The sequence below is a fragment of the Puma concolor genome, chromosome D3, assembly GCF_028749965.1.
Source record: "Puma concolor isolate L17-30 chromosome D3, mPumCon1.1.hap2, whole genome shotgun sequence".
Classification (NCBI taxonomy): Eukaryota; Metazoa; Chordata; class Mammalia; order Carnivora; family Felidae; genus Puma; species Puma concolor.
The window spans coordinates 57,567,529-57,591,290 of record NC_141678.1 but is presented as its reverse complement, the minus strand read 5'-3'; the positions used below and the strand labels follow the sequence as shown (position 1 = coordinate 57,591,290).

General features: G+C 40.4%; 1 protein-coding gene across 2 annotated transcripts; it reads left to right on the top strand.

Annotated features, from left to right (window-relative positions):
• Window positions 1-522: 522 nt before the first annotated feature.
• Window positions 523-23,456, top strand: SLC39A6 (solute carrier family 39 member 6). Of its 2 annotated transcripts, none has more exons than XM_025931331.2 (10): window positions 523-663; window positions 2,511-3,245; window positions 4,944-5,127; window positions 6,385-6,554; window positions 8,370-8,588; window positions 14,334-14,439; window positions 17,885-18,262; window positions 19,459-19,539; window positions 20,854-21,044; window positions 22,163-23,456. In XM_025931331.2, exons 2-10 carry the CDS (start codon window positions 2,520-2,522, stop codon window positions 22,313-22,315), a joined length of 2,208 nt encoding a protein of 735 aa, XP_025787116.1. In that variant the 5' UTR covers window positions 523-663; window positions 2,511-2,519; the 3' UTR covers window positions 22,316-23,456. The 2 variants fall into 2 exon arrangements, with proteins under 2 accessions (XP_025787116.1, XP_086538890.1); XM_086682764.1 differs by lacking the exon at window positions 523-663 and adding an exon at window positions 688-821.
• Window positions 23,457-23,762: the final 306 nt, after the last annotated feature.

Genomic DNA, 23,762 nt, shown 5'->3' with positions numbered 1-23,762 from the left:
CAGCACCCAAGCACAGGTTGCGTCGCAGGAACGAAGACCGCGTGGAGTAGCTCAGGGTCCTCCACAAAGACCCGGGGCTCGTGTGCCGCGGGAGCGTCAGGAACGTCCCGCTGCCCCTCACGGCCAGGCTCCCAGCAGCGGACGGAAGCTGGCCGGGGAAACTCAAGAGCGAATTTCGGGCCTCAGAGCGGCGCAGGGCCGGGGAGAGGCTGGACGAAAGGGCCCCTAACTGGTGCCGGCTCTCACAGCCTGCTCTGACCGCGCCTTCGTCTCACCCGCCCCTGCGAGCCCCGCGGCGCGGGCGAACAGGCGGACTCGTGGATCCGCCTGACGGGGACGGGGTTCCGGGCCGCACTGCGCATGCCCTGCAGTCATGGCTGGCGGAGGCGGTGGTTCGCGGCGGCGCGCTGCGCGCGGCGGTAATTAGTAATTGTCCTCCTGCTCCTGGGAGGCGAGGCGCGTGGGGCGCGGCTTCCCGGTGGCTGCGCGGTGGTACCCCAGCCCAGCCCGAGGGACAGCCGGGCAGATGAGACCGCCGCTTCTCCGTGCCCTGTAGAGGCTTCTGAGACAGAAGCACGGACCGGTTCCGAGCCCTCCGGACCGCCCGCGGGGAACTGAACCGGCGCGCGGGGCCGGGCCGTGGGACGGCGAGGCCGCGGAGAGGTGAGTCCCGCAGGTCCGGGAGGGGACAGCGGAGAGGGGGAACCTCGCGGTCCGTGGAGGCCGGACTTCCCAGTTTCGGGTGCATAGATGGGTTGCGGAGTCCAGCGGAGGACTTTCGGAGGAAACGGTCTGTCCTGTTCATCTCATATTCGAGGAAGGTACTGTCGTGTTTAAAAATACGAAAGCCTTTGGAAGCAGTTTTGTGCCCTTTTTTCCCGTTTTCTCCACTCTCCCCTTTTTCCAGGCCCTTGTCTTTAGGTTTTCTTTTTTTTTTCAACACACGCTGACTTGTAGGGAAGAACCGGCGGCCGGTCCTTGACCGCCCTAAGTAAGCATCCTCCCGGGAGAAAGGCATGGAGCTGCCCTCTGAGCCACCCATTTGTGTTTGTCCCCACCCACTCTGGTCCTTGACTTTCTCTTCTGCGAATGATTTCTTAATCTTTATCCTTTGCATATTAACTGAATTCCCAAAACTTCAGGCCCGGAAAATTGTTCTTTGAGGAGTCTAGCCCTGTAAGGTGCTAGCCCTCCTAGCACTAGCTTTTCCTGGTGCAGGAGACGGCTGAAAGTGGTAGAACTAAGTTACCCCGTCCTTGCTCTCTAGCTCTAGAACCGACCTCCACCTCTTTGGCTGAAGGCAGGTGAATTTGGTCACAGTCAGCATCCATCATTGGTGCTGCACATCTGGGTCCTGAGATATCAGTCCTTCTGCTTATCTGGACTATACCTTCTCTTGTTTAACTGAGTTCTGCTTTTCAAGGCTCGATTTTTTTTTTTTTTAATAAAATGGGATTTCTTTTTAAGATTTTTTTTTAAGATTTAAATCTCTACACCCAACGTGGGGCTCAAACCTACAACCCTGAAATCAAGAGCCACTGAGCCACCAAGGTGCCCCAAGGCTCAACTTGATTCTTTTCCTGGAGGTTAGGCCTTTGTTTCCAAATACTATTGTGTGAATGAGTGATGATAGTCCATGATAAAATTTTTACTGTTTTATAGGAACATAACGATTTTTTTAATGAAGTTTAATTAGAGGTGACACACCTGTTGGGATGAGCACTGGGTGTTGTATGGAAACCAATTTGACAATAAATTTCATATTAAAAAAAAATTAGAGGTGACATTTTGCAGTCATTCAAGAGAATGAGATCAATCTGTATGTACCAACACTGAAAGGTGTCATTTGTTGAGTGGGAAAAAGGATCCGATTTGTGTCATTAAAGGACACATCTACTTGACTATGGATAGAAAATATCCTAAGAGATATACAAGAAACTGGCAAAATGGGTTGCCTTTGAGGAGTGGGATTGGGAGAGAGAAGACAAATTGATTTGTATACAGTTAAGAAAAGTTATAAATGTGAATTCTGAGATTACCGTTTCTACTTTTTTTTTCCGATGTTAAAAGATTGTTTTATGAAAAAGAAAAAAAAAGATTGTTTTATGAAATAATAATGATGGTGGAGATAATTGGGTTTTGTTTCATTTTGAATCATTGTTCTTACCATAACAAATTACCAGTATGGCTGCAACCACATGAATCTCTCCAGTTTCTGCATTACTTGTTGCTTTCTCAGTGCTAATTATGGTCCCTTAGCACTCAATTGTTCTCCAGTTGTTTCATGTATATTCAGGGGTAGGGCCTAGAATTCTTTGTATTTTTGTATATTTCTTTATATTTGTATATTTGTATATTTCTTTATATTTTCACTGTATGTAGCATTACACTAACCATACTAAATGATACTCTGTAAACCTTGATTGTTCAGTATCAATTTTCAGCATGAAATTTCTTAATTCAAATTGTTTTAAAAGTGAAAGCAAGAATTTTTTTTCTGTTTTCTCTAGGAAGGTGCAATGGCGAGGAATTTATCTGTAATCTTGATTCTGACCCTCACCCTGTCAGTCACAAATCCCCTCCACGAACTAGAACCAGCAACTGCTTTCCCTCAGACCACTGAGAAAATTATTACAAATTGGGAATCTGGCATTAACATTGACTTGGCAGTCACCACACGGCGACATCATCTACAGCAGCTTTTCCATCGCTATGGAGAAAATAATTCCTTGTCAGTTGAAGGATTCAGGAAATTGCTTCAGAATATAGGCATAGATAAGATTAAAAAAATCCATATACACCATGACCACGACCATCACTCTGACCATGATCACCATTCTCACCGTAATCATGCTCCTTCCAATAAAAATAATCGGAAAGCTCTTTGCCCAGACCATGAGCCTGATAGTTCGGGTAAAGATCCCAGAAACAGCCAGGGAAAAGGATCTCACCGATCAGAACATGCTAACAGTAGAAGGAATGTTTTAATCAAGGATGGTGTCACGGCTAGTGAAGTGACCTCCACTATGTATAACACTGTCTCTGAAGGAACTCACTTTCTAGAGACAATAGACACTCCAAAACCTGGAAAACTTTTCCCCAAAGATGTGAGCAGTTCTACTCCACCCAGTATCACAGAAAAAGGCCGGATGAGCCAGCTGGCCAGTAGGAAAACAAATGAATCTGTTAGTGAGCCCAGAAAAGGCTTTATGTATTCCAGAAACACAAATGAAAATACTCAGGAGGTAAGATGACTGCTTTTCATTATGCCTGCTTGTTTGTCCCATCATTGCCGTTCTATCTTTAGCTGTAAGGAGTATAAAGTAAAAATAAAATGATGAATTACTGAAAAGGGAATGTCTGCTTTCTCATCCAGGCATTTGGTCCAAAAGTCCTGATCTCTACTGTGTTATAAACATTCCTGATACGGGGCACTTGGGTGGCTCAGTCGGTTAAGCGTCCGACTTCAGCTCAGGTCACGATCTCGCGGTCCATGAGTTCGAGCCCCGCGTCGGGCTCTGGGCTGATGGCTCAGAGCCTGGAGCCTGCTTCTGATTCTGTGTTTCCCTCTCTCTCTGCCCCTCCCCCATTCATGCTCTGTCTCTCTCTGTCTCAAAAATAAATATTAAAAAAAAATTTAAAAAAAAATAAACATTCCTGATACAAAACTTGGGGGATAGTTTTTTGGTAACGATGGTGCTGGCAGCTAAAACTATTTTCTAATAGAATTGAAAATGAGTGTGGAAGGCAGTTATCAGTTATTTTTGGAGTAAATACCTTTAAAAGGTAGATTTTGTTCATGAAAAGTAGAAAATGGGAGTTCACAAAAGCAACAGTTAGAATCCATGTTTTAGGGAAAGGTGTGGCTGAAGACACAAAAGAAGGCAAGAAGAATAGTGTTACCTTTTTGGAAGAAGTATCTCTGTGGCTTGTGGAGTCCTAGCTACCAAGAACCATGTGGTGGACAAATTAAAAGTCTGGGCAGTGAGGTTCTGAATTCATGTATTTTTCTTAGACTAGACTTCCAGACTGTGCACAGTTTTCCTTGGCTGAGAGAGGTCAAGAACAAGGAATTAGTTGGTACACATTAATGATCAAAACTTAAAGAACACTTCATTCAAATCATCATATGACTGTACCAATTCCAGAATAATCTTAATGGTCATTCCCATAGCAACACCGGTAATAAAGTTTGTTCTGAGTAGTATTTGCCAAGAACTGTGGGAAGTTAAAGTAACTTTACAGAAGATGAGAAACAGATGCCATTGCCAATTTTGTGTATGAGTGAGAAGGGGCGTTCAGATTACCTAGAGGGGATTCTCTTCAAACTGAGCTTGTCGTCTAATTACGTTGTTGAAACAGCTGCCTGCTGGTACAGGTTTGTTTTATTAACCAGCCTTGCCCTCCGCAAGAGTAATTGGCATAATTTAATCTCTCGTTCTTGTAGAGCTTTTGCCAGGGAGATAGAACTGAGCTAAGTTTTGCAAGTACAGTCATTGCTGGAAGAGTGACATGTTTTGGACTTGTTTAGGCCAGGTAGGGTAGCGTTAGTACTAAATCAACATATTTCTCAATCTCTAATGAGTTCCCATCTCAAAATTAAAGCTCATTTCCTTAATAGGTTTATACAATGAGTTAACAGGCTTGTGAATGTCCATTTATCCTGAAGGTTATTCCGCTCAGGGCTTTCTCTCTAGATGATTTAAACTGCTTCTCCCAAGAAGTAGGCAGAAGAAGTGGGACACCACCATTGTCACACAGTATCACCAAGAAGCTTGAGGCAAGTTCCAAAGTACTCAAAACAACAGTTGATGCTAATGGGTTGACTTGAAAAAATAAGGAAGTAGCTTCAGTGTGGAAAGGGTGTTGTATCATCAGACAGTTTTTTTGGATTGTCTAATGGGAATGCTTTCTGGTGATTTTCACTGCTTTGTTTCCCACAGTGTTTCAATGCGTCCAAGTTACTCACGTCTCATGGCATGGGCATCCGGGTTCTGCTGAATGCAACAGAGTTCAACTATCTCTGCCCAGCCATCATCAATCAAATTGACGCTAGATCGTGTCTAATTCATACAACGAGTGAAAAGAAAGCTGAAATCCCTCCAAAGACCTATTCTTTACAAATAGGTAGGGTAGCCTTTCTTATGTAAAGATAATTTCAAGTAGGTATATTTATGTTGTCCTTTTCCCTATATTGACATGAATCCATTCATTTTCAGCCTAATCTTAATTGTTCTCTGCCCTGAGTGTGAACAAAGCAAGTTGGTTAGCCTTGCCTTAAAAACAAAAATATACTGTAAGTGAGGACATCCCACAGGGCCATCCAAAATTTGGGCTTTTTCTATGTTGTCCCACTGTTTCAGAAGGTCAGAGTTAATATCTGCTGTTTAGGAGCCTAATGGTATGTTCTTATTAATAAATTAATAAACTAGGGTAAGTTCTGGTCTACTGTAGACCTGTGTTGCTCAAAAAGTATGGTGAATAGTTGCTTTGTTCACTGAAGAAATTATTGAATTCCTGGTTTCCTTCTCTTTCTTTCATTCTTTCTTTCTTTTTTTTTTTTTCACTCTTCTCCCTTTCATAATTTAGCTGTATGGGAGTCGAAAAGCTCAGTTCCCAAATGATGTAGAAATCATCGTTGGTAGCAGTATTCTGCCCTCTTTTCACCCCCATCTGAAAGAGCTTTCCACTAGACTTACATTCTTTACCAGGAGGGTTCAGTCAGATTGTTGATTTGAGCCAGCAGCAGGTTTCTTGGTTATTGCTCTATTACCACAGCCCTCTTCCACTGAGTTTGTATTTCTTTAGCTTAAGAAATGCAACTTGGGGCGGGGTGGGGGGCGGTGAGGTAGTGCCCGGGTGGCTCAGTTGAGTGTCTGCCTTCAGCTTGGATCATGATCTCACAGTTCATGAGTTTCAAGCCCCACATCAGGCTCTCTGCTGTCAGTACAGAGCCTGCTTCAGATCCTCTGTCCTCCTCTCTCTCTGCCCCTGCCTCCCTCTTTCTCTCTCTTCGAAAATAAATGGGTAAACTTCAAAAAAAAAAAAAAAAAGATTAAGAAATGCAACTTGGGGGTGCCTGGTGGCTTAGTTGGTTAAGCATCCAAATCAAATCATTTTCGGCTTATGTCATGATCTCAAGGTTTGTGATATCAAGCCCCACGTCTCATTGGGCTCTTCACTGACAGCATGGAGCCTGGTTGGAAATTCATTCATTGTCTCTCTCTCTCTCTCTCCCCCTCCCCCACCCCCGTCTCACCCTCTCCCCCACCCCTGCTTGTGTGCATGTGTGCTCTCTCTCTCTCTCAAAATAAATAACTTTTAAAAAACTCTTCAAAGTTTAACAATTATATAATTTTCCTTTTGCTGTGTTTTATTTGACAGCCTGGGTTGGTGGCTTTATAGCCATTTCCATCATCAGTTTCCTGTCCTTGCTGGGCGTTATCTTAGTGCCTCTCATGAATCGGGTGTTTTTCAAGTTTCTCCTAAGTTTCCTTGTGGCACTGGCTGTCGGGACATTGAGTGGTGATGCTTTTTTACACCTCCTCCCACATGTAAGTACAGTCACTTGTCTTATTAGTATATTGTATTATTCAACATTGAAAAAATTCAAGAACTTTTGGTTTGTACTAGAATTCTTTGTGTTGGTATATATAAAAGGTTAGAGATTTGGTTTAGAAGAGTTGATTTTAAAATACATTTGCTGGAGGGGCGCCTGGTTGGCTCAGTCGGTAGAACATCTGACTTGGGCTCAGGTCATGATCTCGCAGTTCACGAGTTCAATCCCCACATCGGGCTCTGTGCTGACAGCTCAGAGCCTGGAGCCTGCTTTCGAATTCTGTGTCTCCCTCTCTCTCTGCCCCTCCCCTGCTCATGCTCTGTCCCTCTCTGTCTTTTAAAGTAAAATAAAACGTTGAATAAATAAATAAAATATATTTGTGGCAGTGCCTGGCTGACTCAGTCCGAAGAACATGCAACTCTTGATATCAGGGTTGTGAGTTCAAGACCCATTTTGGTTGTAGAAATTACTTAAAACTTAAAAAAAAAATTTTTTTAGGGATGCCTGGGTGATTCAGTCAGTTAAGCATCCGACTTCGGCTCAGGTCATGATCTCATGGTTTGTGAGTTTGAGCCCCACGTCAGCTCTGTGCTGACAGCTCAGAGTCTGAAGCCTGCTTCAGAGTCTTTGTCTCCTTCTCTGCCCCTCCACAACTCATGCTCTATCTCTTTCAAAAATGAATAAACATTTTAAAAAATGTTAAAAAAATTTTTTTAATATAATTAAAAAAAAACCTGGTAACTGAAAGCTGCATTTTTGTTCTAGATCTGCATATATGTTCATGGTTTGTTTTTTGCTTTTTTTCTTTAAGGGACTTTATTAAATAAAGAATTTAACTTTTTGGACCCAGTTAATAGAAGGAGACAGATTCTGCTCAGATATTATTACTGTGATAGATTGCAACGTGAATTATCTGCTTACATTAGTGTATTTGCCACAGAAATATAAACTGATTCTCTATGTACTCAAGAAATGAATTTTCCTTGAGAGTTGAATTTGTAAGATTCACACTCATTGACACAAGTAAATTCTTAAATTATGTAAAGTTTATTTGATAGCTCCATTAAATACTTAAAATAATCGGATCTCATCCTTTAAATTTTCCTCAGATGTTCATAGGTAAGCAGGGAAAAAAATCATTCTTAGAGTACTACATATATTTTGCTGTGATAAGTTCCCCGGGCCCCAGAAGGCACTTGTTCAGGAATACCTGCTGCACCAAGCAGCTGATGCGTAGGGTGCCCCGTGCCCCACCCCCCATCTTGTCTCGGCTGGTGTGCTCCACACTCAGTTGCCTGACGCGCAGTGGTGGCAGTTCCTACCACACCCAGCTGCGGACTGCTGGGGCCACACACCTGGATCTCAGGTACCTGCCAGGGCCCGTGATACACACGGGGCTTCTTGTAACCACAGTGACAGGACTAGTGTGGGCTTTTTCAGTTTGGAGTGTAGACAGTAAACACTGTATGTCTGTTAAATCTGGCAGTTCCCTGCTATTTGTGGCCCTGGTCACTTGTCAAACATTGAAAATACCCGTTACCTATGTGAGAGTTATTAAGGAAGGTATCTGTCTTCACACTAAACAAATGCAGTTTGTTAAGTGCCTTAGCACATGGTACATTAAGATCTAAATTGCTAGCTGACTGCGGGTCATTTTTTTTTCATGTATTGAACTTCCCTCTGAGCTCTGAAGTATCCCATTACTTGACTAATTCTGAATGTTTTCGTATTTGACCTTATTATCTTGGCCAGTTTTTCTGACACGTGTGAAACTAATGAATTTATAAAACACACGTTGCTTTCCCTTTAGTCTCACGCAAGTCACCAGCACAGTCACAGCCATGAAGAACCAGCAATGGAAGCGAAGAGAGGGCCACTTTTCAGTCATCTGTCTTCTGAAAACATAGAAGAAAGTACCTATTTTGATTCCACGTGGAAGGGTCTGACAGCTCTGGGTGGCTTGTATTTCATGTTTCTCGTCGAACATGTGCTCACATTGATCAAGCAATTTAAAGATAAGAAGAAAAAGGTAAGAAAAAGTACTGTGTACTTACTATACATCAGATATTTATTTGAGTAGTACTCTAACTAGACTGTTAGCTGAGCTTGTCCAGGGGGTGTGATCTTCATTTGAGAGGAGTTCAGTACCCTGAGATAGTTTTTGTTCCCAGAGGCATTCATATTATTGATAACCCGGGAGTTCTCTATTTTCAGTGTTCCTTTCAAACTCAGGCGAGGGTAAGAACTGCAAAGGATGAACATCTGTATAAACGACCAAACAAGACACACGCAGAGCCTTAAAGCCTTAAAGGTCAGAAGCATCACGATTATGGCCTTTATAGTGGCAATGGTTTCACAGGGATATATACCCAAGTTCATTGATTTATATACTTTAAATATGCACAGTTTTCAGTGTCAATCATACCTGTCAATAAAGGTTTGCTTGTGTTTTTTTATTTTTTTTTTTTATTTTTTTTTTCAACGTTTATTTATTTTTGGGACAGAGAGAGACAGAGCATGAACGGGGGAGGGGCAGAGAGAGAGGGAGACACAGAATCGGAAACAGGCTCCAGGCTCTGAGCCATCAGCCCAGAGCCTGACGCGGGGCTCGAACTCACGGACCGCGAGATCGTGACCTGGCTGAAGTCGGACGCCCAACCGACTGCGCCACCCAGGCGCCCCGGCTTGTGTTTTTTTAAAGAAGCATTATGGATACACTGTTGGTATTTATTGGTAGTTAGCGTTAACTGCTTGATTAACTTTATTCACCGAGTAGCTGAATATTCTGTTGCATTTAAGAGTGTTTGTGGGGCGCCTGGGTGGCGCAGTCGGTTAAGCATCCGACTTCAGCCAGGTCACGATCTCGCGGTCCGTGAGTTCGAGCCCCGCGTCAGGCTCTGGGCTGATGGCTCGGAGCCTGGAGCCTGTTTCCGATTCTGTGTCTCCCTCTCTCTCTGCCCCTCCCCTGTTCATGCTCTGCCTCTCTCTGTCCCAAACATAAATAAAAAACGTTGAAAAAAAAAAAAAAATTAAAAAAAAAAAAAAAGAACTGAAGACCTTATGCAAGGCATCAGTCTTAAAAAAAAAAAAAAAAAAAAAGAGTGTTTGTGACTTTCACAGTCTTGTTCTTTGCAAATTGACACCAGAAAGTAGTATGAAGGCAAACAGTAGGCTCCTTATCTCTGGTAAAAACACCCAATGTGTCACCTGTGGTTATCTGCCACCTCTCGTCTGATGTGACCAGGCAAGTCAGTCAAAAGACTGTCTTTATGGAATCCTGTAAAAATGGCACGTACACATCTTAGATGTCTTAATTAATATAAAACATTCATACATTCATATTCTGGTCATTTGATGTTGACCAGGATTTTGAGTTGGAGTTCCGTATGACCATTGTTTTCCTATAGCCATGTGACTTCATCCACAATCTCCAATTTCAGTTTCTCTCAAGTTGAGCAAGAGGTTATACGTTAGCAAAGCTATTCGAAGGTAGAGTTTAGGTTTTGTAAATTTTTAAAGTTTTATGCAGTGGTTGCTTTACGTAACTTGATAGTCTTTTTTTTTTTTTTTTTTTTAGCACCTTGCCTTTGAATCTTTCAAAAGCATTCAACTTAAGGTTTCACAGATGTACCTATTCTCACCATCATTTCACAATTTGAGCTGTACATAATTTAATTGTGCAATTACAATAACAAGTATAACTGGCATGAAGAGGTTTGAAAACGAACATAGTTGTTCTTGCTGAACACAGAGCTCCCTGTGGGAAACAAGTGCGTGTGTGACCAGGAGAGTGCCTCGTTCATCCTGTGACTATTTGCCCCGATAGATTTGACATCCACTAAAATCTCAAGCTATAAATTTTGAGCCTTCTCCTTGCTGGACCTAAATTTAGTGGAAAGAAAGGAAGTAAGAATAGCTTGTTCATTCTTAATCCAGGAGTCCTCTTCCACGTTCCCATCGTCCCACGCACTTCCCTGGGACTAATTTGAGGATATATCCTACTTGTTTACATTCTCTGGAATTCTTTCCTTAGAAAAACAAATGATCCTTTTCAGTTTTCTTTTGGAAGAGGTGGGGTTTAGAGGTCTGTTTGTATTGTTGTCTCCCTGGTTCAAATGCCATCATTTCTTTAACATTCTAATTTCAATTTAGCTTTCAAATTTACCTAAAGATAGCTTTTCTTTAATCTGGTACTCTTTAATATGAGACTCTTAAGAAGTAGGTTCTCTCTTATTTAATAGAGAACAATTATTTTTAAACTCCAGGTTATAATTCAATGAGTTGTGAAATCAGTCTTCTGTCATCACCAATGTTTTTAAATTATTTTTCTGTTTATTCATCTTAGAAAAAGCACAAGTGGGAGAGGATCAGAGAGAAGGAGAGACAGAATCCCAAGCAGGCTTGGCACCATCAGAGCAGAGCCTGATATGGGGTTCACACCCATAAACCATGAGATCATGACCTGAGCCAAGATCAGGAGTTGGACACTTAACTGACTGAGCCACCCAGGCGCCCCATGACCAATGTTTTTAAATGCATCAGTGATGTTACGATGTATTATGTCTTTTACTATGTACACATTACTTTGGCTTGTAGTCAAAGAAGCTTGATGATATCTTTTCTAAAATAGTTTCTACTGGAATATAAACTGTTAAGACCCAGGACCTCTGCCACATCTCCAATGCCTAGAATGCCATCTAGCACATAATAGATACTTAACAAATATTTGTTGAATGTATAAGAAACATTAAATAAAAACTCTCCATTATATGGTGAGTGTTGAGAGCTTCTTCAGCCTCATAACAGGACATTTTACCTAGCATTTTCCTTAAGACATCCATTCTGTACTCTGGACGATTCCATATATCATACTATGTATGTCAATCTGAAATCTCTATATGCAGACTAGGTTACATCTCATACTTTATAGATAGTTGGGCCTTTATAATAAGTTCAACGTCAAAACCTTTTTTCTACCAGTGAAGGTTATTGCTCACTCTAGGAACCTGAAAGTCATCTATAACATCTCCCTTATCCTCATATCCAAGCTAGTTTTATTAAATACATCCACAGTCTTTCAGTTTCTCTCCCTCTTCTTTGCTATGATGCTGGTCTAAACCATGCTTATCTCCTACCTAGGTGTTAGCAGTCACTTCCTAACTGGACTGTCTACATTATTGTATTGTTTTCTTCTCCCATTCCAGAACAGAGCAGGCAAAGTGATTTGTTTAAATGGAAAATCTGGTGAAGTTGTAACCACCACTGAAAATCCTTCCAGTGACTTGTTAATACTTTCAGGACAGAGTCCACACTTTTAACTTGATTTGCATTGTCTAGGTCTCTTTCTGCCACCCAGCCTCCTTTCTAGCCCCGTCTCTGACCTACTAAGCCCCAACCACCTTACGTTGCTTTCATTTGTGGGGTGGGGTGGGGCTGGCCCCTTCCTGTTGTAGGGCCCTCCCACCTGCTTTTTTCCCTGCCTGGAATACATCCACCTCTGCACCACCACAGCCACCCCACCCCCCACAAACTCCTGCTTTCTTTAGGTCTTGGTATAAGTATCACTTTCTCAAGGAAGCCTGTCCTGGAACTTAGTTGCGTCTTGTTATACACTCTCATAGCACTATGTGTTTTTCCTTTATAAAACATATTGAAAATAGCAATTGAGGAATTGTTTAATCATTGTATCTGTGCAGTCTCCCTTCCCGTGGGTGATAAGCTCCATGAAAACAGAGACCAGGCGTATCTTGTTTTATGCTATATTGCCAGCACTTAGCATAGGGAACATTATGGGTCCCCAATACTTACAGAATGAAAGAATTGGTTAAACTGTAGGTTCTAGGGTGAGTCATTGCCCAATAAGAAAGCATTAACTGAAGTGATATAAAATATCCTGAATTCATCTCTTGTCACAAATATTGAAGTACTTTCTCTGTTTAAGGCATTAAGCTAGGGGTAGGTGTAAAGATATGTCTGTGGAGACTCCTGGGTAGCTCAGTCTAAGCATCTGACTCTTGATTTCAGCTCAGGTCATGATCTCAGCATTCTTGAGATCAAGCCCCGTGTCCAGCTCTGTGCTGACAGGGCAGAACCTGCTTGGATTTTCTCTCTCTCTCTCTCTCTCTCTCTCTCTCTCTCTCTGTGTCAAAATAAATAATCATTAAAACAAAAAGATGTGGGGGCCTGGGTGGCTCAGTCGGTTAAGCGTCCAACTTCAGCTTATGATGCTGACAGCTCGGAGCCTGGAGTCTCGGATTCTGTGTCTCCCCCTGTCGCCAACCCCCATCTCAAAATTAAATAAGACGTTAAAAAAAAAAAAAAAATGGGAGCACCTGGGTGGCTCAGTTGGTTGAGCGTGCGACTTTGGCCCACTTATAATCTCACGGTTCGTGGGTTCGGGCCCTGTGTCGGGCTCTGTGCTGACAGCTCAGGGCCTGGAGCCTGTTTCAGATTCTGTGTCTCCCTCTCTCTCTGCTCCTCCCCTGCTCACACTCTGTCTCTCTCTCAAAAATAAATAAAGATTTAAAAAAAATTTTTTTTAAAAGATGTGTCTGTGTGCTTGCCTTTAAAAATGTATAAGAATGTACAGATATTTTATATGCTGTCACCAGAATGAAATCTCAGGTCCAGTAGTAATTAAGTCATATTCAAAAGTACTGCAAATAAGAAATCTATTATTTGTGTGACAGTTTTGAATACTGAATATTGACAGATGTTGAATGTCATTTTGAATATTACCTTCTACATGAGTAAATCCTGCATAGGCACCAATGTTCAAATGGTGACCATTATGCTTGGGCTCAGAGGTAAGGATAATATCTCAAGCATGGTATTGAGGTGGTTAAAAAACCTAATGATAAGTTTAAGGCTAACCAGTAGAGATTTGTTGAAAAAAAGAAAGCTGGGGGCGCCTGGGTGGCTCAGTTGGTTGAGTGTCCAACTATGGCTCGGGTCATGATCTCACAGTTTGTTAGTTCGAGCCCCGCGTCGGGCTCTGTGCTGACAGCTCGGAGCCTGGAGCCTGCTACTTGTTCTGTGTCTCCCTCTCTCTCTGCTCCCCCCCTGCTCACATGCTGTCTCTCTCTCTCTCTCTCAAAAATAAGTAAAGATTAAAAAAAAAATTTTTTTTAATAAAAAAAGAAAGCTTGTTAATGGTGTTTTATTACAGGAAAAGTATTTTAGTTTTAATAGGAAATACTTAATCAGTGTTACAGTATAGTTTCAGGTTATAAAAAGTATGGGAAATATGTGGTTTCAGTGTCCAAAAGAGGAATGGAGAGAGAACCAAGTAGTTGGTTAGCAGCTCACTAAATGCTGGAGAAAATGTCTCTAGTTGATTCCAAATTGATAGCCTGGGGCAGGGTTCAATTTTAATGTGTGTATGAATCATCTGGGCATCTAGTTAAAATCCCTATGTTGATTCATTAGGTCTGGAGTGTGGCCCAAGATTGTTCATTTCTAACAGGCTCCCAGAGCACACTTAAAAGTAGATGACATGGGGGACATTGAGAAAGATGACTATGTGATTTTGCAACATTTCCTATTATTGGAGCTTTGACACTTCACCTTTCTGAGCAGTTATTATGTCTAGAACACACTACTAGGTGCTGTATAAGTTAACTATAGGCCCTGCCTGCCTTTGGGTGACTTTTATTCCAGTAAAGTTCGTTTACTGTGTTGTCTTTTTCTGAATCTTTTGTTTAACTGTTTGTTTACAGTTGTACACCTAAGCAAGTCAACTGTTTTAAAGTATGGCTTTCCCTTGCCATTTTAGAATCAGAAAAAACCTGAAAATGATGATGATGTGGAGATTAAGAAGCAGCTGTCCAAGTATGAATCTCAACTTTCAACAAATGAGGAGAAAGTAGATGCAGACGATCGTAAGTCTTAACACATCTGAGGGCTGGAGGTAGTTGATTGCTCCGTGATTTACAGGCAGCTTAGACTATCTGGAAGAGAGGGGACTATGTCCCTTTTTAAATGTTTTCTTTTTTACTTTTGAAATATCTTATACCTTTTCTTCTTAATTGTAAGTTGTTTATATTATATTTATTTTTCCAAAGGTAAATTTAGACATACAGAGAAGTTTCAAGAATAATACAAAGAATTTCTGTATCTCTTTCGTATATTCCCCAGTTATTTTACCTACGTTTATCATTCTATTTCTCTGTGAGTACACATACACAATTTTTTGCTAAACCATTTGAAAGTAAGTTACAGATGAGATGTCTGTGTATCCCCAAATGCTCAGTATGTTTTTTTTTTTTTTTTTTTAAGAAAAAGGACACTGTGTTCTATAACCACAGCTCAGTTACTGAAATCAGGAAATTAATGCTGATACTATGCCATTATCTAGTCTCTGTAGAGATCACTCATGTTTTTCCAGTTGTCTTAATGACTCCTTTATATTCTCCCTCCACCCAAAGAAAAAATTGGTCCAGAGTATAATCCAGAATCAAATGTTGCGTCTAGTTGTCCCCCACTTGGGGTTTCTCTCTTTTTTTTTTTTTTATGATTAATTGATCATTTTGGGCAGGAATACCACAACGTGATATTGTATCCTTTTCAGTGACATGATGTGCCACCTAACATGATGCTCCACTGTAAAGTTCCTATTTTTCCTGTAACTTGACTATTAGCTTGGCATTTCTTGTTAGACAGATTGAGTTAATAAATTTTTAAACCAGACTCCTTGCCATGAACTCTCTTTCATTGTTCATTGTGTCCAGTTTCACTGGCCGCCTTTTCATTCTGTGAGCACACCAGGTTTATCTCGGAGCCTTGCATTCGCTGTTGTTTCTTCTTGAAAGCCTCTTAATCAGATCTTCACACAAATTCCTTCTCCCATCATTTGGGGGTCAGAGGCCTTCCTTGATCACCAAAAGACAAAGGTTTCCCGGTCACTGTCCTTCACATTAACCTTTTCTGTTTTTTTCCATGCTTTCTGGTGCCTTAAATGACCTTATTTATACATGTGTTTCCTTGTCAAATATGGCTGTCACCCCACAAAAACGTAACTTCCTTGAAGGTAGAGACCTTGTCATGCTCCATTCCATCCCCAGTGCCCAGCAGGATACTGGCCAGTGTAGGTGCTCACTACATAGTTGCCAGCTGACAAAGGAGAAAAAACTACTTTTTTGCTACCGCCTACTTGTAAGGTTTCCTGTCCAACCTTTGTTTTTTCACATGTTTTTTTCTCTAAAGAGTAAGTGAAATGTTCTTGCTCTTTTTCTTGTGTCTCTTCTCTCTTCAGCCTTTTTAATGGAGTCCAGTGAAACATGTAACATTGAGCAGAAATAGCTGCCCTAGGATTGGACCACAGGGTCAGAATGTTCCCAAGAAAAGTGTCATCAGTGGACAAGACAAAGAGAAAAAAACAAAACTTTATTGTTGCAGTTTAATTTACTTCTCTTTGCACAATAAATGGTCCTTGGTGATAATTGTATTTCAAATACAGTACTTGTTTTTCCTTGAACTTTGCCCTCAAAACAGAAGAAGTTGGATGATAGGATTAAGCATGTTTTTTATTTCCAAATTTCAGTATTTTTCTTAAATGTTTTTCTAAAGTATGTGGTGCTTTTATAATCAGGAAAACAGTCATCTTTCAAAAATGTAAGGAGGCAGATATTACACTGTATGTTAACTAACTGGAATTTAAATAAAAACTTGAAAAAGAAAAAACAAACGTAAGAAGGCAGAAGAAATCAAGGAAGAATCTGAGCGGTTGTTATTGAAGGCTAAAGTTTAAAATCCATTCTTAATCTGTGAGACCATTTCTTAAAATTCAATAAAACCTGTTGATGTTTGTATTTTCTTCTTTCTTTCTTTCTTTCTTTCTTTCTTTCTTTCTTTCTTTCTTTCTTTCTTTTCTTTCTTTCTTAATTTACATCCAAGTTAGTTAGCATATATTGCAATTATGATTTCAGGAGTAGAATCCCATGGTTTATCCCCTACATAGAACACCCAGTGCTCATTCCAACAAGTGTCTCCCTTAATGCCCCTTACCCATTAGCCCATCTCCCCTCCCACGACCCCTCCAGCAAACCTCAGTTTGTTCTCTATATTTAAGAGTCTCTTCTGTTTGTCCCCTCCCTGTTTTTATGTTAGTTTTGCTTCCCTTCCCTTATGTTCATCTGTTTTGTATCTTAAATTCCACGTATGAGTGAAGTCCTATGATATTTGTCTTTTTCTGACTGGCTCATTTCACTTAGCATAATATCCTCTAGTTGCAAATGGAAAGATTTCATTCTTTTTTGCCAAGTGATATTCTATTGTGTGTGTATGTGTGTGTGTGTGTGTGTGTGTGTATACACACACCACACTTTCTTTATGCATTCATCTGTCAGTGGACGTTTGGGCTCTTTCCATACTTTGGCTATTGTCGATAGTGCTGCTATAAACATTGGGGTGCATGTGCCCCTTGAAAACAGCACACCTGTATTGTTTGGATAAATACCTAGCAGTGCAATTGCTGGGTTGTAGGGTAGTTCTATTTTTAATTTTTTGAGGAACCTCCATACTGTTTTCCAGAGTGGCTGCACCAGTTTGCATTCCCACCTACAGTGCAAAAGAGATCCTCTTTCTCTGCATCCTCACCAACATCTGTTGTTGCCTGAGTTGTTAATGTTAGCTATTCTGACAGGTGTAAGGTGGTATCTCAGTGTGGTTTTGATTTGTATTTCCCTGATGATGAGTGATGTTGAGGCTCTTTTCATGTGTCAGTTAGGCATCTGGATGTCTTCTTTGGAAAAGTGTCTATTCATGTCTTTTGCCAATTTCTTCACTGGATTATTTGCTTTTTGGGTGTTGAGTTTGATACATTGTTTATAGATTTTAGATACTAACCTTTCATCTGATATGTTATTTGCAAATATTTTCTCCCATTCCTTAGGTTGCCTTTTAGTTTTGTTGTTTGTTTCCTTCACTGGCTGTGCAGAAGTTTTTATCTTGATAAGGTCCCAATAGTTCCTTTTTGCTTTTGTTTCCCTTGCCTCTGGAGATGTGTTGAGTAAGAAGTTGCTGCACCCAAGGTCAAAAAGGTTTCTGCCTGCTTCCTCCTCGAGGATTTTGATGGCTTCCTGTCTTACGTTTAGGTCCTTCATCCATTTTGAGTTTATTTTTGTGTATGTAAGAAAGTGGTCCAGGCTCATTCTTCTGCATGTCGCTGTGAAGCCTGATGATGTTTTTCATAAGCTTCACTCTGTTTAGTACTTGCCATGCTCTAAGATCTTTTTGGACTTTGTCAGTGGGACTGTTTGAAATGTGTCCAGGCACATTAACAAAGTTTTCTGACTCTTTCCCAATGTCCTTTGTGTTTATACCTAGGACCTGAAGGCTATTTACGAGCAGACTCACAGGAGCCTTCCCACTTTGATTCTCAACAGCCAGCAATCTTGGAAGAAGAAGAGGTCATGATAGCTCATGCTCATCCGCAAGAAGTCTATAATGAATATGTACCCCGAGGGTGCAAGAATAAATGCCATTCGCATTTCCATGATACCCTCGGCCAATCAGACGATCTCATTCACCATCATCATGACTATCATCATATCCTCCACCACCACCACCACCAAAACCACCACCCCCACAGCCACAGTCAGCGCTACTCTCGGGAGGAGCTGAAAGACGCCGGCATCGCCACATTGGCCTGGATGGTGATAATGGGCGACGGCCTGCACAATTTCAGCGATGGCCTGGCAATTGGTATACATCTACATAGTTGCTTGTTGTTTGACTCTGAAAATGTCACATTAAACTACCAGTCCAATTTTAACAAAGAATAGGTTGATTTTGATAAGGCTGTTAACTTCTAAGATTATCAAAATGTTATTTCTTCTGTAGTTACTTCGACAACGAAGTTCTCAATAAATATTAGGTAAGGTTAAGTGCTACAACTGCCTAGCCCATTACCTAACTTGTAACTATCAACAGTTGTTTTAATTTGCAGTCTTAAGATCAAGATCTAATGTGTACAGAGCATGTGTTTTGGTTTTGTTTTTGTTTACATTTAAGTTCCCTTATCTATAAAATAGTATTAAGGGAAGAGAATTTTCATCATCTTTTATACCAAAATCATCTTGGCATGTCTGATAAGTTCAGTTACGAATCTCTATCCAAAAAACTAGTTTTTGCTATTAAATTGTTGTATCACAATCGAGAGATAATAGAATACTTATGAGTTTAGTAACTTGATGCTGGAAGGAGCAATGGAAATGATTACTGGTTAGGCAGCTGAGGCCTGGCAAAGCGAACCACCTGCCCCAGGAGGTAGTGCTGTTGTGCAGCCGGGCAGATGCGTCCAGGCCTTGGCCCCCTGGAAGCCTGGTGCTCTCCCTCCTGTATGTACTGTGCACAGCATGAGCAGCAAAGGAGGACGTGCAGGTGCTCAGTCACCCTGTATAAGCAGTCAGTTATATATGGTGTTAGCTTTTAAAATGGGGGGAGCCATTTGTCCTAGACTGTCCTTGGTAGACAATGAAGGAATGAATGTAAACAAGTCTAATTACATAGTGAATTCTTCTGAGGCCAGCGAAACATATTTGTACTCCTGACTGCTGTGTTTTCTTTTAAACCTTTTAAATCAGTTTATGTTTTACATAAATGTTTTACGTGGTTGCAGTTACTTCCCAGGTCTGTGGGAAGATCCTCTAATCACTCTGAGGCATAGGGGAACTTTCCCTTCTCTCTCGTACCTGCTTATGCTCCACTGGGAAATGTAAACCTAATGGAATGTAATCTAACATTACTTATAAAGGAGATACGGAGTACAGCTGGGAAAGTTCTGTTTATTTACGACCAGAATATGGTTCACATCTTTTACCTTGTTTTGTAAGCTGGTAAGTTGTTTTTAAAAACACCCACAATATAATGTAGCCAAACTTTCTCTGATTTTTCCCCAGGGGCTGCTTTTACTGAAGGTTTATCAAGTGGTTTAAGTACTTCTGTTGCTGTGTTTTGTCACGAGTTGCCACATGAATTAGGTAAGAGAACCACATAAATGGCATTTTCCAGGGGGATGAAGTATCCTACTATTGCTGGCTTTTGCTATTGAGAGTTCCAGCAAACTTCTTTGTAACTTTCATGCCTTCTTAGAAGTCTGCTAACCTGTCTAGCTTTCTTTTCTTACTGAGTACAAGTTTGTTTCCAGCCAGAACTCTGACCCTATAAGTATAATTACACAATTGTCCATGTGGGGTTGCCAGAGAGAAACCTGGGTCTCCTCCCTTGTCCTCTTTCCCTACCACATATCTTCTTACACCAGCATGCTGGTGACATCAGTGATCATTATCTTCATACCTACAATATGAATAAGACCACAGGAATAAGAGTCATCTTTTGTTAACAGAGATAAGTTGGCAGAGAGACTTGTTACAGCTGAAGAAAAGGGAAGTTGATGAATTATGTTTTGAATATTTTTCTCTTCTGTCACCAGGACTTAAAACCTTCCCAGAGTTGTTCTGGATCCCAGTTCATGTCCTTGTCTTTCTTTTTACAGACACATATTTGCACACACCTGTGATGCCATTTTCACTTTTGCTCCTTGGCATGTGTTCTGCCATTCACAAGGCCTCCCATCTGCCTACTCAATGTTTATGAGCCTCAACATCTGGTTTATGTTCCACATTCTAGATCCTTCATGCTTCATTAAGCCTCTCTCAGCTATTCCTATCTTAATTTGTCTCTTTTTCTCCTTTTATAACTGGAACATTAGACTCTTTAGCTCTTAATTATAAATTGCCTTTATCATATGCTAATCATTTCATCTGTTCTCCACTCTCCTCTTCTTGATGGCCAGTTACAAGCTTGTTGAAGACAGTGCAAGACCACAAATAGTAGGTTTGTGGTATTTGTCATTCATCGACAAAGTGAAAGCCATAACAAAAACTGGAAAAAAATAATTTAGGGGTCCTGGGTGGCCTAGTTGGTTAAGCATCTGACTCTTGATTTCAGCTCAGGTCATGATCTCAGTTTGTGAATTTGAGCCCCACATCAGGCTCTGTGCTGATAGTGTGGAGCCTGCTTGGGATTCTCTCTCTTTCCCTCTCTGCCCTCTCTCTCTCTCTCTCAAAGTAAATAAATAAGCAAACAATCACAAACTTAAAAACCAAAATGTTAATTTATAGAGCTGTTAGGTGATTTACACTAACACTGTTAACCCCTGGGTAATTCTTAAGTTTGCTGCTTTTTCTTTTCCCCTCAAAAAATTAGAGAATTTTGTAAATTGGGAAATCTGTTGGGTTTGTGTCTTAAAAGTGATTTTTCATTACTTTGTCCCTTTTTGTTTTCTATGAAAGGTGACTTTGCTGTTTTACTAAAGGCTGGCATGACTGTTAAGCAGGCTGTTCTTTATAATGCTCTGTCAGCCATGCTGGCATATCTTGGAATGGCAACGGGAATCTTCATTGGTCATTATGCTGAAAATGTTTCTATGTGGATATTTGCACTTACTGCTGGCTTATTCATGTATGTTGCTCTGGTTGATATGGTAAGTTTTTAAGAAGTTTAATTATAGTGTTGATTAATGATAAAATAGAGAAAATGCTCAGTGAAACCTTATTTTTATAAAGGCTTTAGATTAAGGGGCATCTGGCTGGCTCAGTAGAGCATGTGACTCTTGATCTCAGGGTTGTGAGTTCAAGCCCCACATTGGGGATAGAGCTAACTTTTTAAATAAATAAATAAAAAGGCTTTATATTAAATGCTGTAGTGATAAGGGAGTCTATACTTTAGTAAGGTAACATAGAAAATACAGGCTCTTTAGAGTTTATCTTTTTGGATTATTGATCACAAGCACATTTATCCTAATGTGTATCAGGATACACAGAAATATCTACCCCTTTCTGATGTGTCTTCTTGAAGGTAGAATCTCAGTAATCAGGTATTGAATTGTGTATAGATTTGTAGGAAACCCAGCACATGTCACATTTTGTTGGCATGCTGTGTATACTTGAGAATGTTCATAAGTTTCTTACTAATGGACAAAGGAGTTACTTTTTTTTTTTGTCACCAAAATCCACACAATAATCCCAGCTAATCTGCCGAACTTCTATATAATGTAAGAGTTCCAGATCTCTGAACTTAGGTGAGCTATATGTCATGTTCAGTTCAGCTATACACAGTAACTGAAGCAGCATAATCAGTATAGCTCTTCATCTTCTAGTGGAGCAAACTGGACCAATAAAGACTGTGGCTTGTTGAGCATACTGTATAATCATTATTAATTAAACTGCTGGGAGGGGTGCGTGGGTGGCTCAGTTGATTATCAAGTGTCTGACTCTTGATTTCGGCTCAGATCATGATCTCGTGGTTCGTGGGATCAAGCCCTGCATTGGGTTCTGCGCTGACGGTGCACGTGCTCCGTATGCACGCACTCTCTCTCAACTAGGCATTAAAAAAGATAAAACTGCTGGGAAATGCTGTGTGGCAGTATTAGCTAGAGTCAACATGTCCTGTTTTAAGATCCTGTTTTAAGGAGTTGACTCAGTATATCCAGCTACGTATACAACTAATATTACCGTATACTATATGCTGTATACTGCTCTGTAATAAAAACAAATTTGTGGTTCTGAAAACTTAAATGTTGCCCTTTTTTTTTTCTTTAAGGTACCTGAGATGCTGCACAATGATGCTAGTGACCATGGATGTAGCCGCTGGGGATATTTCTTTTTACAGAATGCTGGAATACTTTTGGGTTTTGGAATTATGTTGCTTATTTCCATATTTGAACATAAAATTGTGTTTCGTATAAATTTCTAATTAGGGTGTAAATTCTAGAGTAGCTTAAAAAATATAGCTGTCTGTAGTTTGAATAGGTCATAGGGAAATGAGAGTTCTTACCCTGTGATACGCAGACTTTACGGTTAGTGGATTTTGTGTGTTTTTTTTAATTGAGTATTTCCATTTGTTGTGCTTTATAAGGTCAGTTTTGGTGGTAACATAAAGGTACGTTTTAATATTTAAGTTATTCTGTTTTGGGAATATGAGCTGTATGTGCAATTTACCAGTTTTACCAGTTTATTGTATAAACAAGAGATTTGGCATGACATATTCTGTATATTTCAGGAAAAATGTCTTGAATCCTTTTTGTAGAACTAATCTAACACAGCAAGCCCCGTGCTGGATGTCAGACCTCTGAAGAACTGCTGGTGTTGAGGAGCAAGGACACACACAAAGCCTAAGATACCAATAAAGCTCGTACTGAATTTAAGCTAAGAAATAAAAAGAAGAATCTGTAAGAATAAAAAAGACACAGATGTCTTACCCAAAAAAGTCACAAAACTAGTTATAAAAGAGAAGGAAATTTTTGAATTAAAAAAAAGCAGTATTAGTATAGAGTACACATGCATAAACATTTTTGTCAGAGTAAAATAAACCACAGTGAGCACTTTTTACTAATTTAGTTGTACATTTAACTTTGTATAATAGAGAAGTCTAAGTATATTTAATGAGCTCAAGCATATATAGCTTAACCAAGAAATTGGAATCTTAAAATATTTGTATGGAGATATACCGGATGAGTACGAGTAAGTTTATGTATGGTCAGAAAACTTGGCTGTTGAGTGCTCTGGTTATCGGGTTTGCCAGATGTCAGCATATTAGAACTTTGAGATAGGTAAAGACCTGAAAACCATTCTGAGTGTAATTTGACTTCTTGGATTTAGAAAGTACTTTGGTATCTTTCAGTGCTTCAGTGTTGTCACTTTGAGCAATTACCATGTTTATATGTAGTACTTTAGACATACTAGGGCTGTCTGTGGCATTCTCTAGATGTTGCTTTTCTACAAAATAATCCCCCATGTCAGCTTGGTATCAGATACCTGATTTTCTTTTCTGTCTTTTACCGTCGTAACCGTTTGTAAGTATACAGTTCATTAAAGTATATTCACCCTGCTGTGCATTGGGTCTCCAGAGCTTTTTCATCTTGCAGAACTGGATCTCTACACCCATTAAATAACAACTCCTCATTTCCTCCTTCCGCAGCCCCTGGTAACCACCATTTTACTTTCATCTCTGTGAATTTGAGATGTCTAATTTTAAGTACAATCCAGATTATAGTATACTTATCAACTCATTTATATTATTAGGTGGCCTTAACTCCGTTTGAAAATCTTTTCCACCAAGACAATGATCCACAATCTGTTCCAAGCTGCCTCTAGTTTTTCATTTATAACAACCAGGGCCTTAAGCCCAAGAAGCATTGATA